Source organism: Oncorhynchus gorbuscha, linkage group LG24 (genome assembly GCF_021184085.1).
Source record: "Oncorhynchus gorbuscha isolate QuinsamMale2020 ecotype Even-year linkage group LG24, OgorEven_v1.0, whole genome shotgun sequence".
Lineage (NCBI taxonomy): Eukaryota > Metazoa > Chordata > Actinopteri > Salmoniformes > Salmonidae > Oncorhynchus > Oncorhynchus gorbuscha.
Window position 1 is genome coordinate 8,256,380 of NC_060196.1, and position 18,713 is coordinate 8,275,092.

Consider the following 18,713-nt stretch of genomic DNA (forward strand, 5'->3'; position numbering starts at 1 on the left):
CAGTAAAGTACCCTCACTAATAGCTTAATGGTGCTTGTTCAATTCATCCGTTCAGTGGGAGAGGAAGGGAAGGGAAATGGATTCTTACTTAAGAGATTCTCCCCAGGAGAGAGTGGAGAAGAGGTCTGAGAGATGCTTGGCCCGGGAAAACACGCTGCGTTATGATGTTTCCTCGTCCACATTATCGGTGTGTGTGTGTGTTTGTGTGTGAGACAAAGTGAGCTGGTAACACGCTGGCACGCAAAACACACACTACCCCATGTTACACACGCACACTACCCCCACCCTGTCACGTAGTTTGTCATCGTTTGGCAATGCTACCCTTCGGAATTCATTGGCTTTCAAATATGTGTTTGACATTGACTGGAATGAAGGCAGTAAATGTATTTATATTAATATATACGTACCATTGTAGTCTCAGCTATGGAGCCAAAGCTGTTGATGAATATGTTGCATGATACGTTCACGGGAGGACCTAGACAGGAAAATAGCATTAGGAAATATGATATAGCTTCAAAGTAGTTTAAGACAGGTAGGCATAGAAACACATATACAGGGATAACTCAATGTCTTTGGACCTAGACAGGAAAATAGCATTAGGAAATATGATATAGCTTCAAAGTAGTTTAAGACAGGTAGGCATAGAAGCACATATACAGGGATAACTCAATGTCTTTGGACCTAGACAGGAAAATAGCATTAGGAAATATGATATAGCTTCAAAGTAGTTTAAGACAGGTAGGCATAGAAGCACATATACAGGGATAACTCAATGTCTTTGGACCTAGACAGGAAAATAGCATTAGGAAATATGATATAGCTTCAAAGTAGTTTAAGACAGGTAGGCATAGAAGCACATATACAGGGATAACTCAATGTCTTTGGACCTAGACAGGAAAATAGCATTAGGAAATATGATATAGCTTCAAAGTAGTTTAAGACAGGTAGGCATAGAAACACATACACAGGGATAACTCAATGTCTTTGAGAAACATGACTCTTCACTTAAACCCCTCCATGAATATTTAAAACTGTGGTTCCATCAATCCATGCCACGATGGCCTTGTACATGATGTAATAGAATAGATCCTGCACAGCCTTGTAGCCCTGGAGGCATTCATATATCTTAATCTACTTCCCATTCTTGATAAATGATCTGTTTTTCCCCTCAAAACAAAATACATGCTAACCTACAGATGTGGGATCTTAATTTGATCAGCTGTTGCAGGAAAACTTTCCCACAATGCAGGAAATGTCAAACTTGTAGTTCTTCAAATGTGTTTTGTCTCTGCCAAGAAGTTTCCTTTTGTTTGAAAGTTTGTTTCTTAAGTCCTTTGTTGCTGTTGTAATTCATTTTTTTCAGTCATGTTTTTTTCCCCATCATATTTTGAATAACCTTCTCCAGTGTCACTTTGCTTGGACTGTGAAAAGTCATCAGTCAAAAGGAGGGTTGGTGTCGCTGGGTGTCAAGTGAAGTGTTGCCAAAATGTCAGACTTGATTTTCCCTTAAGACAAATGTCTAAACCCCTACAAAAATGTCCATGAATTATAAATCCACGTAATAATTCACATTTCCTGTTGCTGTAGGATTATTTCCCTGCTGTAGCAAACGGACTCAAATTAAGATCCTACATCTGTATCATTGACATCTGACAACATAATGTGCTTTTACGACATTAGCAGTCATTTTCATTTCATCATTTCACATTTCTCCATTCAAGATGATTGGCATGTCTTAAGGACAAAGTCCTTTCACTGTTGCAAGACTGTACGTGACCAGCATAGAAACTGTGGCCATGCTTTCTACACTACAATAGAAACAGTAGTGTAAGTGGTTAGTGCATGTCAAATCAAACATGACAGGTATGTTTTTTCCTAGGAGTCTAGTTGTCAAGCAGAGCCGGGCGATCCGTATTCCCGTGGCTTCCTGCGTTCTGTGACTCTGTCATCGACAATGATGACAAAAGGAGAGATAAGGGAGAGTGTGGGTTTTTCACTTTGCTGTGTGTGTGTGTGTGTGTGTGTGTGTGTGTGTGTGTGTGTGTGTGTGTGTGTGTGTGTGTGTGTGTGTGTGTGTGTGTGTGTGTGTGTGTGTGTGTGTGTGTGTGTGTGTGTGTGTGTGTGTGTGTGTGTGTGTGTGTGTGTGTTTCTCTCTGCCGGTCCAACTGAACACTCCACTGACCACTCCATCCCATTTCCCCTTCCTGCTCAAATGTGTGGATGGATGTGGCCACATGTGGCAACCACAACTGATAGATCACATACCCTGTGGATGGTCCTATTTTTCAGCTGAATCCCAATTTGATTGGCTAACAAACCCTTCTCTAGACCACAAGCATCCTATCATGGACACTTTCTTTACTCATTGTATTGAACATGGCCTACATGATGTTAATCAGGACAGCTCAGAACAGAGTGTGATGGCAAGCTTTCGTGGACGGCCTTCTACTCCTACTTCTTTTTGGGTAGTCACGGCAACACAAATCTGACTCGTATCTCTGTGTTTGCCAAGCTAAAAAGTGACAAACAGACACATAACGTGTATTTTACTTCCAGACAGACCATTCTGTTAACTCCCACCTCTGCCATGAGGGACAGGACCAGGGCTGGAGGCAGTCGGTCCCTGGCCCTGGCCAGCAGTATGGTAAACAGTAGAACCGAGGGGACTAAACGGGAGAGTAAACACCGTCTGTTCTGACTCCATTTTAGGAGCTGTTCACTGCGGCCTCAGTCAGCAGCTAACGGCCACCTGACGTTGTGATGTTGGATGTTACTTGTAAGACGGTACATAACGAAAGGATTTTGGGGGTGATATGGGAACTTTATTCTGGAAAGTATTATTGTGGACATTCATGTAAATACATCACATCAGGCGATGAACCGAGGATGAACCGACTTGCTCTTTGGGTAAAGAGGAAAGTTACATTTAATGTTTGGCCTGAATTTAACTTGTAACTGCCAGTTCTACTTTTGGCCAGAAACAAACTGTAGGCCCATACTGTACCTTTAAAGTTGGGTCTAATCCTGGCATCGTAGCCAGAGGTTCTCCCCATGAGTTTGTCCAAGAAGTCGGAGGGTGACGGAGGATGCACTGCTCTCCCCCGAGGACTCTCTGGCTCTTTAGACGCCACCAGACTAAAAGGAGAGAGAGAGAGAGAGAGAGAGAGAGCGAGAGCGACAGAGAGAGTGAGAGAGAGAGAGAGAGAGAGGGAGAGGGAGAGAGAGAGAGAGAGAGAGAGAGAGAGAGAGAGAGAGAGAGAGAGAGAGAGAGAGAGAGAGAGAGAGAGAGAGAGAGAGAGAGAGAGAGAGAGAACGAGAGCGAGAGAGAGAGTGAGAGAGACAGAGAGAGGGAGAGAGAGAGAGAGAAGAGAGAGGGAGAGAGAGAGAGAGACAGAGAGAGAGAGAGAGAGAGAGAGAGAGAGAGAGAGAGAGAGAGAGAGAGAGAGAGAGAGAGAGAGAGAGAGAGAGAGAGAGAGAGAGAGAAGAGAGAGAGAGAGAGAGAGAGAGAGAGAGAGAGAGAGAGAGAGAGAGAGAGAGAGAGAGAGAGAGAAGAGGCACACAGAGAAAATACAGACTTTAGTGAAATGTGCAGCAGAGGTAACACAGGCCATTAATGTACACACTAACACTAATGTCCCCTGACATCATAATGCATATTCAGGACTTCTCTTTTGTGGCCGAAGTAGCGGAGGCTGAAGAAATGTATTTAGATTCCCAGAGAGAGAAGGAGAGGGGTAGAGAGATGGAGAGAGATGGAGAGAGAGAGAGATGGAGAGAGAAAGAGATAGTGAGGGACAGATGGAGAGAGAGAGAGAGAAAGACAGAGTGGCTGACCAGACAGATATAGGAACCATCTAATATTGAATGTGTGTGTTAATTATAGAGTTCCTCTCGCAGGACTTTCCCTGTATCAATACAATAAATGGCTATATATGCTGCGGTATCATTATATCAAACCTCAATCTGTTCATTTAGATACAACAGCTGAATATAAACAGGGGTCTTTCGTGGCACCGATAAGACGCTCCACACTAAATATTTGAACATGGCTGAAATATAAATAGCTGTCGATACGAATTTCCTAAAGGCAAAAAACGAAAAGGTTAAAATGACATTTGATACGGCATCCTAGACATCCCATCCACTAAAAGTGTCATGTTTTGTCATTAATTATCATGTCTTGTCCCTGTGCTTCCCCTTCTATTCGTTTCCCTCTGCTGGTCTTATTAGGTTCTTTCCCTCTTTCTATCCCTCTCTCTCCCCCTCCCTCTCTCACTCTCTTGCTCTCTCTTCTCTCTATCGTTCCGTTCCTGCTCCCAGCTGTTCCTATTCCCCTAATCATCATTTAGTCTTCCCACACCTGTTCCCGATCCTTTTCCCTGATTAGAGTCCCTATTTCTCTCCTTGTTTTCCGTACCTGCCCTGTCGGATCCTCATCTATAATTCACCGTGCTGTGTCTATGTTTTGCCCTGTCGTGTCGTGTTTCCCTCAGATGCTGCGTGGTGAGCAGGTGTCTGAGTCTGCTAGGTTCAAGTGCCTTCCCGAGGCAACCTGCAGTTCTCGATCAAGTCTCCTGTCTGTTCTCGTCTTTACGAGTAGTATTATGCTTTTTGTTTTGTAAAGTTTCTTACTGGATTAAAAACTCTGTTTTCGCCAAGTCGCTTTTGGGTCCTCATTCACCTGCATAACAGAAGGATCCGACCAAGGAATGGACCCAGCGACTACAGAGGCTCGTAACACTGCCGTCGAGATCCAAGGAGCCATGCTCGGCAGACACGAGCAGGAATTGTCTGCTGCTCGCCATGCCGTGGAGAACCTGGCCGCTCAGGTTTCCGACCTCTCTGGACAGTTCCAGAGTCTTCGTCTCGTGCCACCTGTTACTTCCTGGACTGCCGAGCCTCCAGAACCTAGGGTTAATAACCCACCTTGCTACTCCGGGCAGCCCACTGAGTGCCGCTCCTTTCTCACCCAGTGTGAGATTGTGTTCTCTCTCCAACCCAACACATACTCTAGAGAGAGAGCTCGGGTTGCTTACGTCATTTCACTCCTTACTGGCCGGGCCCGAGAGTGGGGCACAGCTATCTGGGAGGCAAGGGCTGATTGTTCTAACAATTACCAGAACTTTAAAGAGGAGATGATTCGGGTTTTTGACCGTTCAGTTTTTGGTGGGGAGGCTTCTAGGGCCCTGGCTTCCCTATGCCAAGGTGATCGATCCATAACGGATTACTCTATAGAGTTTCGTACTCTTGCTGCCTCTAGTGACTGGAACGAGCCGGCGCTGCTCGCTCGTTTTCTGGAGGGACTCCACACAGTGGTCAAAGATGAGATTCTCTCTCGGGAGGTTCCTTCCAGTGTGGACTCTTTGATTGCTCTCGCCATCCGCATAGAACGACGGGTAGATCTTCGTCACCAGGCTCGTGGAAGAGAGTTCGCATCAACGGTGTTTCCCTGCTCCGCATCGCAACCATCTCCCTCCTCTGGCTCTGAGACTGAGCCCATGCAGCTGGGAGGGATTCGCATCTCGACTAAGGAGAGGGAACGGAGGATCACCAACCGCCTGTGCCTCTATTGCGGATTTGATGGACATTTTGTTAATTCATGTCCAGTAAGAGGCCAGAGCCCATCAGTAAGCGGAGGGCTACTGGTGAGCGCTACTACTCAGGTCTCTTCATCTAGATCCTGTACTACTATGTCGGTCCATCTACGCTGGACCGGTTCGGGTGCTACATGCAGTGCCTTGATTGACTCTGGGGCTGAGGGTTGTTTCATGGACGAAGCATGGGTTCGGAAACATAACATTCCTTTCAGACAGTTAGACAAGCCTACGCCCATGTTTGCCTTAGATGGTAGTCATCTTCCCAGTATCAGATTTGAGACACTACCTTTAACTCTCACAGTATCTGGTAACCACAGTGAGACTATTTCTTTTTGATTTTTTCGTTCACCTTTCACACCTGTTGTTTTGGGTCATCCCTGGCTAGTATGTCATAATCCTTCTATTAATTGGTCTTGTAATTCTATCCTATCCTGGAACGTATCTTGTCATGTGAAGTGCTTAATGTCTGCCATCCCTCCCATTTCTTCTGTCCCCACTTCTCAGGAGGAACCTGGCGATTTGACAGGAGTGCCGGAGGAATATCATGATCTGCGCACGGTCTTCAGTCGGTCCCGAGCCAACTCCCTTCCTCCTCACCGGTCGTATGATTGTAGTATTGATCTCCTTCCGGGGACCACTCCTCCTCGGGGTAGACTATACTCTCTGTCGGCTCCCGAACGTAAGGCTCTCGAGGATTATTTATCTGTGTCTCTTGACGCCGGTACCATAGTGCCTTCTTCCTCTCCGGCCGGGGCGGGGTTCTTTTTTGTTAAGAAGAAGGACGGTACTCTGCGCCCCTGCGTGGATTATCGAGGGCTGAATGACATAACGGTTAAGAATCGTTATCCGCTTCCCTTATGTCATCAGCCTTCGAGATTCTGCAGGGAGCCAGGTGCTTTACTAAGTTGGACCTTCGTAACGCTTACCATCTCGTGCGCATCAGAGAGGGGGACGAGTGGAAAACGGCGTTTAACACTCCGTTAGGGCATTTTGAGTACCGGGTTCTGCCGTTTGGTCTCGCCAATGCGCCAGCTGTTTTTCAGGCATTAGTTAATGATGTTCTGAGAGACATGCTGAACATCTTTGTTTTTGTCTATCTTGACGATATCCTGATTTTTTCACCGTCACTCGAGATTCATGTTCAGCACGTTCGACGTGTTCTACAGCGCCTTTTAGAGAATTGTCTCTACGTAAAGGCTGAGAAGTGCTCTTTTCATGTCTCCTCCGTTACTTTTCTCGGTTCCGTTATTTCCGCTGAAGGCATTCAGATGGATTCCGCTAAGGTCCAAGCTGTCAGTGATTGGCCCGTTCCAAGGTCACGTGTCGAGTTGCAGCGCTTTTTAGGTTTCGCTAATTTCTATCGGCGTTTCATTCGTAATTTCGGTCAAGTTGCTGCCCCTCTCACAGCTCTTACTTCTGTCAAGACGTGTTTTAAGTGGTCCGGTTCCGCCCAGGGAGCTTTTGATCTTCTAAAAGAACGTTTACGTCCGCTCCTATCCTCGTTACTCCTGACGTCACTAGACAATTCATTGTCGAGGTTGACGCTTCAGAGGTAGGCGTGGGAGCCATTCTATCCCAGCGCTTCCAGTCTGACGATAAGGTTCATCCTTGCGCTTATTTTTCTCATCGCCTGTCGCCATCTGAGCGCAACTATGATGTGGGTAACCGTGAACTGCTCGCCATCCGCTTAGCCCTAGGCGAATGGCGACAGTGGTTGGAGGGGGCGACCGTTCCTTTTGTCGTTTGGACAGACCATAAGAACCTTGAGTACATCCGTTCTGCCAAACGACTTAATGCCCGTCAAGCTCGTTGGGCGTTGTTTTTCGCTCGTTTCGAGTTTGTGATTTCTTACCGTCCGGGTAGCAAGAACACCAAGCCTGATGCCTTATCCCGTCTGTTTAGTTCTTCTGTGGCTTCTACTGATCCCGAGGGGATTCTTCCTTATGGGCGTGTTGTCGGGTTGACAGTCTGGGGAATTGAAAGACAGGTTAAGCAAGCACTCACGCACACTGCGTCGCCGCGCGCTTGTCCTAGTAACCTCCTTTTCGTTCCTGTTTCCACTCGTCTGGCTGTTCTTCAGTGGGCTCACTCTGCCAAGTTAGCTGGTCATCCCGGTGTTCGAGGCACTCTTGCGTCTATTCGCCAGCGCTTTTGGTGGCCGACTCAGGAGCGTGACACGCGCCGTTCGTGGCTGCTTGTTCGGACTGCGCGCAGACTAAGTCGGGTAACTCTCCTCCTGCCGGTCGTCTCAGACCGCTCCCCATTCCTTCTCGACCATGGTCTCACATCGCCCTAGACTTCATTACCGGTCTGCCTTTGTCTGCGGGGAAGACTGTGATTCTTACGGTTGTCGATAGGTTCTCTAAGGCGGCACATTTCATTCCCCTCGCTAAACTTCCTTCCGCTAAGGAGACGGCACAAATCATTATCGAGAATGTGTTCAGAATTCATGGCCTCCCGTTAGACGCCGTTTCAGACAGAGGCCCGCAATTCACGTCACAGTTTTGGAGGAGTTCTGTCGTTTGATTGGTGCGTCCGTCAGTCTCTCTTCCGGGTTTCATCCCCAGTCTAACGGTCAAGCAGAGAGGGCCAATCAGACGATTGGTCGCATACTACGCAGCCTTTCTTTCAGAAACCCTGCGTCTTGGGCAGAACAGCTCCCCTGGGCAGAATACGCTCACAACTCGCTTCCTTCGTCTTCTACCGGGTTATCTCCGTTTCAGAGTAGTCTGGGTTACCAGCCTCCTCTGTTCTCATCCCAGCTTGCCGAGTCCAGCGTTCCCTCCGCTCAAGCGTTTGTCCAACGTTGTGAGCGCACCTGGAGGAGGGTGAGGTCTGCACTTTGCCGCTACAGGGCACAGACTGTGAGAGCCGCCAATAAACGCAGGATTAAGAGTCCAAGATATTGTTGCGGCCAGAGAGTGTGGCTTTCCACTCGCAACCTTCCTCTTACGACAGCTTCTCGTAAGTTGACTCCGCGGTTCATTGGTCCGTTCCGTGTCTCCCAGGTCGTCAATCCTGTCGCTGTGCGACTGCTTCTTCCGCGACATCTTCGTCGCGTCCATCCTGTCTTCCATGTCTCCTGTGTCAAGCCCTTTCTTCGCACCCCCGTTCGTCTTCCCTCCCCCTCCCGTCCTTGTCGAGAGCGCACCTATTTACAAGGTACATAAGATCATGGACATGCGTTCTCGGGGACGGGGTCACCAATACTTAGTGGATTGGGAGGGTTACGTTCCTGAGGAGAGGAGTTGGGTTCCGTCTCGGGACGTGCTGGACCGTTCACTCATTGATGATTTCCTCCGTTGCCGCCAGGATTCCTCCTCGAGTGCGCCAGGAGGCGCTCGGTGAGTGGGGGTACTGTCATGTTTTGTCATTAATTATCATGTCTTGTCCCTGTGCTTCCCCTTCTATTCGTTTCCCTCTGCTGGTCTTATTAGGTTCTTTCCCTCTTTCTATCCCTCTCTCTCCCCCTCCCTCTCTCACTCTCTTGCTCTCTCTTCTCTCTATCGTTCCGTTCCTGCTCCCAGCTGTTCCTATTCCCCTAATCATCATTTAGTCTTCCCACACCTGTTCCCGATCCTTTTCCCTGATTAGAGTCCCTATTTCTCTCCTTGTTTTCCGTACCTGCCCTGTCGGATCCTCATCTATAATTCACCGTGCTGTGTCTATGTTTTGCCCTGTCGTGTCGTGTTTCCCTCAGATGCTGCGTGGTGAGCAGGTGTCTGAGTCTGCTAGGTTCAAGTGCCTTCCCGAGGCAACCTGCAGTTCTCGATCAAGTCTCCTGTCTGTTCTCGTCTTTACGAGTAGTATTATGCTTTTTGTTTTGTAAAGTTTCTTACTGGATTAAAAACTCTGTTTTCGCCAAGTCGCTTTTGGGTCCTCATTCACCTGCATAACAAAAAGTCCTTATTCATTATCCAGAGAGAAGCTCAGGGGAGGACACACTTATTTACCAAGCATTGGATTGGGACCCGTTGTCTAATGTTGTTCCCTGTATTGCTAAACCCCAATCCCTGAGAGAATGCCTGGGTAACTCATCAAATATGCTCAAGTACGTTGTGCTATAGCCCAGAGCAAACGGCATACACAACCCTCATCTGGTCTTTTTAGACAGAGTTTTGGCATGGGGATTTGAAAACATACAAAATCAAAAAAGACAAGATAGCTTTTGTAACGAACAAAAAAAAACTGTGGACAGCGACAGGACCAAAACATAAACAGTGATTAAACTCCAAGATTCTCTTCCTCCCAAGCCCATCACAATGCCAGCACAACGATCCTCCATCAAGTATTTATTCACAGCTGTCAACCCACGTTGGCAGGGAAAGTAAAACCCTGCTAGAGGGAGGGACTGCGAGACTGCGAGTCATTATGGTATAGCCCCGATAGCCCAATGACTAATTAAAACATCAAAGCCTGGGATCTTCTCGCTCTTTCTCTCTTCTAAGGAAAATTACAGGTAGTAGAAGAATATAAAGTCTTCTCGTAAGTGAGCTGGGCCCGTGTAGGAATGATTCAATAATGTGAGCCGCAATACAGATAGTCTCTGTTTCTTATTTCATCCCCTATTTTCACGTGTTGGTTCGGTGGCTCCCAGCGGAACCCGTACATGTATCCTGCTGTGACTCCACCCCCTTTGCTTTAAGCAGACACAGCATGTAGTTGCCTCTCGCTCCCCCAGTGGATTACATGTTAGACGGTGCTACCGGTGCTCTCTTTAAGCCCTTACACCTGGGACAAGGCAAGCAGTTTTTTCCTGGAAAGTGGTAAAAATCAGATGTGCTTTAAACCTGGTTATTGGAGACCCCCAGGGTGAACAGGTTATGTTCCTGCCTGCCTTGCTGCGTCGACACAGGCAACCTGATTCGGATCATTTTTTTCTCCACTAATTGGTATTTTGACCAATTAAATCAGCTCTGACAAAGATCTGACGTGACTGATCAAAAGACCAATTAGCGGAAAAAGATCAGAATTGGGCTGCCTGTGTAACCAGACCTTCTCATCGGATACAAATACAGACAGTGAAAGTGGCAGTAAAATTGTTTAAAAATATCAAACATTCATTTTCAAATTGCATGACCACATAACATAGCTTCCTTACGACTAAGTAGGATGTAAGTGGTGTGCAATCTTACACTGTCTGACTTCACAGAGACATCTAGACTGACTCATTTCAGTGTTAGAAACCAGCGGTGGGCATAATGCCATGCTGTCTGCATGCTGTGGACAAAACAAAAACAAGCTGGTTGAAAATGAAAACAATAATTACCAAAGGGGATTTAGGTCAAGAAGAACAACATTTTCCCCCGGCTGAATATACAATATGAAAAGGGGAAAGATTTGGAACATTTGGAACAAACAAAACGTTGCCAGCCTTTTAATGAACTCAAAAGAACCACACATACGGAACAGTACGGCAACGGAACGTGATTGGTCAATTTCACATGGCCTCAATTGTGAAATATAATTTGTGCTCAGTTACCAGTTATAGTGTACATGAGCACTTATATGCCATGAAATTAAAAATAGTTTTTTCCTGGTCGGGTCACGGGGTCAGGGAAAAATGAGGGCACAAAGTAGGGATAGACATTTACAGCTCTAATAATAAGCCACAGAAAACATTCCCCAAATGCTATTATTTCCATATTCCACATACTCCAATACTGATATTATTTAAATCAAAGTTGATCAAATCAAACTTTATTTGTCACCTGCGCCGAATACAACGTGTGTAGACCTTACCGTGAAATGCTTACTTACAAGCCCTTAACCAATAATGCAGTTCAAGAAAGAGTTAAGAAAATATTTACCAAATAAACTACAATATAAAATAATAAAAAGTAACACAATAAAATAACAATAACAAGGCTATATATAGGGAGTACCGGTACCGATTCAATGTGCGGGGGGACAGGTTAGTCGAGGTCATTTGTACATGGAGGTAGGAGTGAAGTGACTATGCATAGATAATAAACAGCGAGTAGCAGCAGTGTAAAAACAACGGGGAGGGTGTCAATGTAAAAAATCCGGTGGCTATTTGGTTAATTGTTCAGCAGGTTTTAGAATCTGTTTAGGAGCCTTTTGGTAGCAGAGAAAACAGTCTATGACTTGGGTGACTGGACTCGGACAATTTTGGGGGATTTCCTCTGACACCGCCTAGTATATAGGTCCTGGATGTCAGGAAGCTTGGCCCAGTGATGTCCTGGGCCATACGCACTACCCTCTGTAGCGCCTTGTTACCATGCCAGGTGGTGATGAAACCGGTCAGGATGCTCTCGAGGGTGCAGCTGTATAACTTTTTGATGATCTGGGGACCCATGGCAAGTCTTTTTAGTCTCCAGAGGGGGAGAAGATGTTGTCGTGCCCTCTTCACGACTGTCTTGGTGTGTTAGGACCATGATAGTTTGTTGGTGATGTGGACACCAAGGAACATGAAACTCTCAACCTGCTCCACTACAGCCTTTTCCTATAGTTATGTAGTCCACAATCAGCTCCTTTGTCTTGCTCACATTGACGAAGAGGTTGTTGTCCTGGCACCACACTGCCAGGTTTCTGATCTCCTCCCAATAGGCTGTCTCATCGTTGCCGGTGATCGTCAGCAAACTGTCGTCAGCAAACTTAATAATGGTGTTGTAGTCGCGTTTGGCCACGCAGTCGTGGATGAACAGGGGGTACGGGGGGGGGGGGGACTAAGCACACACCCCTGAGGGCCTCTAGTGCTGAGGATCAGCGGGGCAGACGTGTTGTTGCCTACCATTACCACCTGGGGGCGGACCATCAGGAAGTCCAGGATCCAGTTGCAGAGGGAGGTGTTTCATCCCAGGGTCATTAGCTTAGTGATGAGCTTTGTGGGTGCTATGGTGTTGAATGCTGAGCTGTAGTCAATGAACAGCATTCTCACATAAGTGTTCCTTTTGTCCAGGTGGGATAGGGCAGTGTGGAGTGTGATTGAGATTGCATCATCTGTGGATCTGTTGGGGCGCTATGCGAATCTCTCGGTAGCCTGTATGAGCAAGACCTTTAAACAGGTCAACATTCACAAAGGCGCAGGGACAAACGGATTACAAGGACTTGTAGTCAAAGCAAGCGCAGACCAACTGGCAAGTGTCTTCACTGACGTTTTCAACCTCTCCCTGACCGAGTCTGTTATAGCTTTCAAGCAGACCACCATTGTCTCTGTGCTCAAGAAAGTGAAGGTAACATACCTAAATCATAGCACTCACATCAGTAGCTATGAAGTGCTTTAAAAGGCTGGTCATGGCTCACATCAACAGGATCCTCCCGGATACCCGGGTCTAGGATACCCGGGTCCGTATGTCCCGGAGCCTTTGTGAATGTTGACCTGTTTAAAGGTCTTGCTCATATTGGCTACCAAGAGAGTTATCACACAGTAGTCCAGAATAGCTGGTGCTCTCATGCATGCTTCAGTGTTGCTTGCCTCAAATCGAGCATAAAAAGGCATTTATCTAGTGTCACTGGGCAGCTCGCGGCTGGGTTTCCCTTTGCAATAAAATGGAAATGAATTACTTAGAAATCATACAATGTGATTTTCTGGATTTTTGTTTTTGATTCTGTCTCTCACAGTTGAAGTGTACCTAAGATACAAATTACAGACCTCTACATGCTTTGTAAGTAGGAAAACCTGCAAAATCAGCAGTGTATCAAATACTTGTTCTCCCCACTGTAGTTCCTATACATAGTGTATACAGTAGCTTATAGTTATAACAAGACTCCCATTGACCAGCTGTGACATCACTCCTCAGCCTCTGCTAACAACGATAGGTCAAAGGTCACTGTAACCAATTAGGATTAATCCTAAATTGCGGATTAACCCTGACTTGCCTAGTTAAATAAAGGTTAAAAAAACTTACAAATAAAAAATGAGAAGAGCCCTGGAGTATGCGTGTGTGGATACCTTCATGTGTCTTTTTGCACATGTGTGTGTGTGAGACCTGGTTGTATGTGTGGGGAGGGGGTGAAAGCAGAACGAAATGTTCCAGTATTATAGCACTACTCCATTCCGAGTGTCCAGAGCTGTGCCCTAGCCGAGGCCCGAGAGCCCCCAACCCACTTACCTCTGCAAGGATCGGCTGAGTGACGTATGGATTTATAGTACCTCGTCCACATTATCTTACTTCACTCTTTCTGTCCGTTCCAGTTGTACTGATTACATATATCCTGGCTCCTTGTTTCTAATTATGAAGAGAGCAGAAATGCAGACTGGCACCCAGGCTAGATTACATCATGTTTATCAAGGAAACAACCGTTGAATGGATAGTTCAGGCAAAATCGATATTTGGGTGGAATAACCCTTACCTTAAGATATGTCTACAGCCCTATAATGATAGAATCCACAACAATCCATTGTGAACAACTGCCACAGCCAGGAGCTAGCATAATTAGCATTGTGGACATCTGCCACAGCCAGGAGCTAGCATAATTAGCATTGTGAAAATTAATGAATGTAAACACCGGCACCGATGTTAGTGAAGCTGCATTGCAAACTGAAACTTCCTAAAAAAAACCTGTTAAACTAAGTTTGGTAGCAGGTGGAATTTGCAGGGATTTTTATCATTCAGACTGCTGAAATAATCGCTGGAATTTTGTCACTCGTAACTGGAACGATTTCCTTGTGTGTTCCGGCGCCGACTGAGATGGCCGCCTCGCTTCGCGTTCCTAGGAAACTATGCAGTTTTTTGTTTTTTTTACGTGTTATTTCTTACATTAGTACCCCAGGTCATCTTAGGTTTCATTACATACAGTCGAGAAGAACTACTGAATATAAGATCAGCGTCAACTCACCATCAGTACGACCAAGAATATGTTTTCCGCGACGCGGATCCTGTGTTCTGCCTTACAAACAGGACAACGGAATGGATCGCATGCAGCGACCCAAGGAAACGACTCCGAAAAAGAGGGAAACGCGGCGGTGTTCTGGTCAGACTCCGAAAAAGGGCACATCGCGCACCACTTCCCAGTATTCTTCTTGCCAATGTCCAGTCTATCGACAACAAGGTTGATGAAATCCGAGCAAGGGTGGCATTCCAGAGGGACATCAGAGACTGCAACGTTCTTTGCTTTACGGAGACATGGCTCACTGGGAAAACGCTATCCAGGGCGGTGCAGCCAACGGGTTTCTCCACGCATCGCGCCGACAGAAACAAACATCTCTCTGGTAAGAAGAGTGGCGGGGGCGTATGCCTCATGACTAACGGGACATGGTGTGATGAAGGAAACATACAGGAACTCAAATCCTTCTGTTCACCTGATTTAATATTCCTCACAATCAAATGTAGACCGCATTATCTTCCAAGAGAATTCTCTTCGATTATAATCACAGCCGTATATATCCCTCCCAAGCAGACACATCGATGGCTCTGAACAAACTTTATTTAACTCTTTGCAAACTGGAAAACATTTATCCGGAGGCTGCATTCATTGTAGCTGGGGATTTTAACAAAGCCAATCTGAAAACAAGACTCCCTAAATTTTATCAGCATATCGATTGCGCAACCAGGGGTGGTAAAACCTTGGATCATTGTTACTCTAACTTCCGCGACGCATATAAGGCCCTGCCCCGCCCCCTTTCGGAAAAGCTGACCACGACTCCATTTTGCTGATCCCTGCCTACAGGCAGAAATTAAAACAAGAGGCTCCCACGCTGAGGTCTGTCCAACGCTGGTCAGACCAAGCTGACTCTACACTCCAAGACTGCTTCCATCACGTGGACTGGGACATGTTTCGTATTGCGTCAGATGGGAATATTGACGAATACGCTGATTCGGTGTGCGAGTTCATTAGAATGTGCGTCGAAGATGTCGTTCCCATAGCAACGATAAAAACATTCCCTAACCAGAAACCGTGGATTGATGGCAGCATTCGCGTGAAACTGAAAGCGCGAACCACTGCTTTTAATCAGGGCAAGGTGTCTGGCAACATGACTGAATACAAACAGTGCAGCTATTCCCTCCGTAAGGCTATTAAACAAGCTAAGCGTCAGTACAGAGACAAAGTGGAATCTCAATTCAATGGCTCAGACATAAGAGGCATGTGGCAGGGTCTACAGTCAATCACGGACTACAAGATGAAATCCAGCCCAGTCACGGACCAGGATGTCTTGCTCCCAGGCAGACTAAATAACTTTTTGCCCGCTTTGAGGACAATACAGTGCCACTGACACGGCCTGCAACGGAAACATGCGGTCTCTCCTTCACTGCAGCCGAGGTGAGTAAGACATTTAAACGTGTTAACCCTCGCAAGGCTGCAGGCCCAGACGGCATCCCCAGCCGCGCCCTCAGAGCATGCGCAGACCAGCTGGCCGGTGTGTTTACGGACATATTCAATCAATCCCTATACCAGTCTGCTGTTCCCACATGCTTCAAGAGGGCCACCATTGTTCCTGTTCCCAAGAAAGCTAAGGTAACTGAGCTAAACGACTACCGCCCCGTAGCACTCACTTCCGTCATCATGAAGTGCTTTGAGAGACTAGTCAAGGACCATATCACCTCCACCCTACCTGACACCCTAGACCCACTCCAATATGCTTACTGCCCAAATAGGTCCACAGACGATGCAATCTCAACCACACTGCACACTGCCCTAAAGCACCTGGACAAGAGGAATACCTATGTGAGAATGCTGTTCATCGACTACAGCTCGGCATTCAACACCATAGTACCCTCCAAGCTCGTCATCAAGCTCGAGACCCTGGGTCTCGACCCCGCCCTGTGCAACTGGGTACTGGACTTCCTGACGGGCCGCCCCCAGGTGGTGAGGGTAGGCAACAACATCTCCTCCCCGCTGATCCTCAACACGGGGGCCCCACAAGGGTGCGTTCTGAGCCCTCTCCTGTACTCCCTGTTCACCCACGACTGCGTGGCCACGCACGCCTCCAACTCAATCATCAAGTTTGCGGACGACACAACAGTGGTAGGCTTGATTACCAACAACGACGAGACGGCCTACAGGGAGGAGGTGAGGGCCCTCGGAGTGTGGTGTCAGGAAAATAACCTCACACTCAACGTCAACAAAACTAAGGAGATGATTGTGGACTTCAGGAAACAGCAGAGGGAACACCCCCTATCCACATCGATGGAACAGTAGTGGAGAGGGTAGCTAGTTTTAAGTTCCTCGGCATACACATCACAGACAAACTGAATTGGTCCACTCACACTGACAGCGTCGTGAAGAAGGCGCAGCAGCGCCTATTCAACCTCAGGAGGCTGAAGAAATTCGGCTTGTCACCAAAAGCACTCACAAACTTCTACAGATGCACAATCGAGAGCATCCTGGCGGGCTGTATCACCGCCTGGTACGGCAACTGCTCCGCCTCAACCGTAAGGCTCTCCAGAGGGTAGTGAGGACTGCACAACGCATCACCGGGGGCAAACTACCTGCCCTCCAGGACACCTACACCACCCGTTGTTACAGGAAGGCCATAAAGATCATCAAGGACATCAACCACCCGAACCACTGCCTGTTCACCCCGCTATCATCCAGAAGGCGAGGTCAGTACAGGTGCATCAAAGCTGGGACCGAGAGACTGAAAAACAGCTTCTATCTCAAGGCCATCAGACTGTTAAACAGCCACCACTAACACTGAGTGGCTGCTGCCAACACACTGTCATTGACACTGACCCAACTCCAGCCATTTTAATAATGGGAATTGATGTGAAATGATGTAAATATATCACTAGCCACTTTAAACAATGCTACCTTATATAATGTTACTTACCCTACATTATTCATCTCATATGCATATGTATATACTGTACTCTACATCATCGACTGCATCCTTATGTAACACATGTATCACTAGCCACTTTAACTATGCCACTTTGTTTACTTTGTCTACACACTCATCTCATATGTATATACTGTACTCGATACCATCTACTGTATGCTGCTCTGTACCATCACTCATTCATATATCCTTATGTACATGTTCCTTATCCCCTTACACTGTGTATAAGACAGTAGTTTTGGAATTGTTAGTTAGATTACTTGTTGGTTATCACTGCATTGTCGGAACTAGAAGCACAAGCATTTCGCTACACTCGCATTAACATCTGCTAACCATGTGTATGTGACAAATAAAATTTGATTTGATTTTATTTTATTTTGACTCACAGCCGCATCTCTTTCTGTTTGCTGTAACATGGACAATAAAGTTGTATTATACTGTATTGTATTCCACTGGGCACTCAGATGCGGATTGATTACCAGCTGTGAATAAACTCACCCGTGGCTTGATGGAGCATTGGAATATTCTGGAATTCTCACGGTGAAGAAAACATGAACAGATCCTTCGCCGGTGGCAGACGGCAACAATGGATTACTGTGGATTCTCTCACTATGGGCCTTCAGACACATCTTAAGGTAAAGGGTAATTGCCCCCAAATATAGATTTCGCCTGAATTATCCCTTTGACCTCCAGCTATGAGATTCCCCTACGTTTGATCCCAATCCAATATCTTTATTCCAGCCCCAACTCAAACCAGCCCCACCACGAGCCATTGTAAGTCCAACTTGTCACAACTTGACTTCGTGCTGGAGTTAGTGTCTGCAGGGTGGAAAGCTGAAAGACTTTGAAAGACTCTTGAAGGAGGACGGCGACATGATATCTGCCAGAACCTATCCTTATACACAGAAAGACTTAACAACAGTACACAAGAACAATTGTCCTGGAGGGTACAGACTAACATCAATTAAATTGAACATATAAACATTGAGGTCACTGCCTACTGTGCAACCCCACTTCAGCACTGAATCTCTTCCTGGTTTGACAGATAAGACCTCTGCTCTCTGAATAACCCAGTGATAGGAGACTGTCTTTACGCTGAATACAGGAGAAATTCCTAAATACTTTCACATTACTCAGCACCAGTGTTACCTATGAGGATATGCATAATTTGCATATTTATCCCTTGTGGCAGAAGATACTGAGGGAAAATGTATACTGAGTAATGCTGAGAGAGCTACAATATGTCTGACATGGGGGTTTGGGCTGGACTCGTCTGACGCCCTGATGACGGCGATAGAGAGACTACTGACAAGGCCTCCTGAGGCAGCAAGTAACCTCCTTGACTGGGGTCTCACTCGTGGAGATCCATGACA

General features: G+C 46.6%; 1 protein-coding gene across 1 annotated transcript in view; it reads right to left on the reverse strand.

The window, feature by feature from the left end:
- LOC124013072 (glycine receptor subunit alpha-3-like) overlaps positions 1 to 18,713 on the reverse strand; it is a 138,803-nt gene that overhangs the window by 75,761 nt on the left and 44,329 nt on the right. The window contains exons 2-3 of the mRNA XM_046327222.1: positions 3,005 to 3,135; positions 408 to 475 (exon numbers count right to left, since the gene is read on the reverse strand). Coding sequence (XP_046183178.1) covers positions 408 to 475; positions 3,005 to 3,135 — 199 coding nt within the window. The remainder of the gene's footprint in view (positions 1 to 407; positions 476 to 3,004; positions 3,136 to 18,713) is intronic.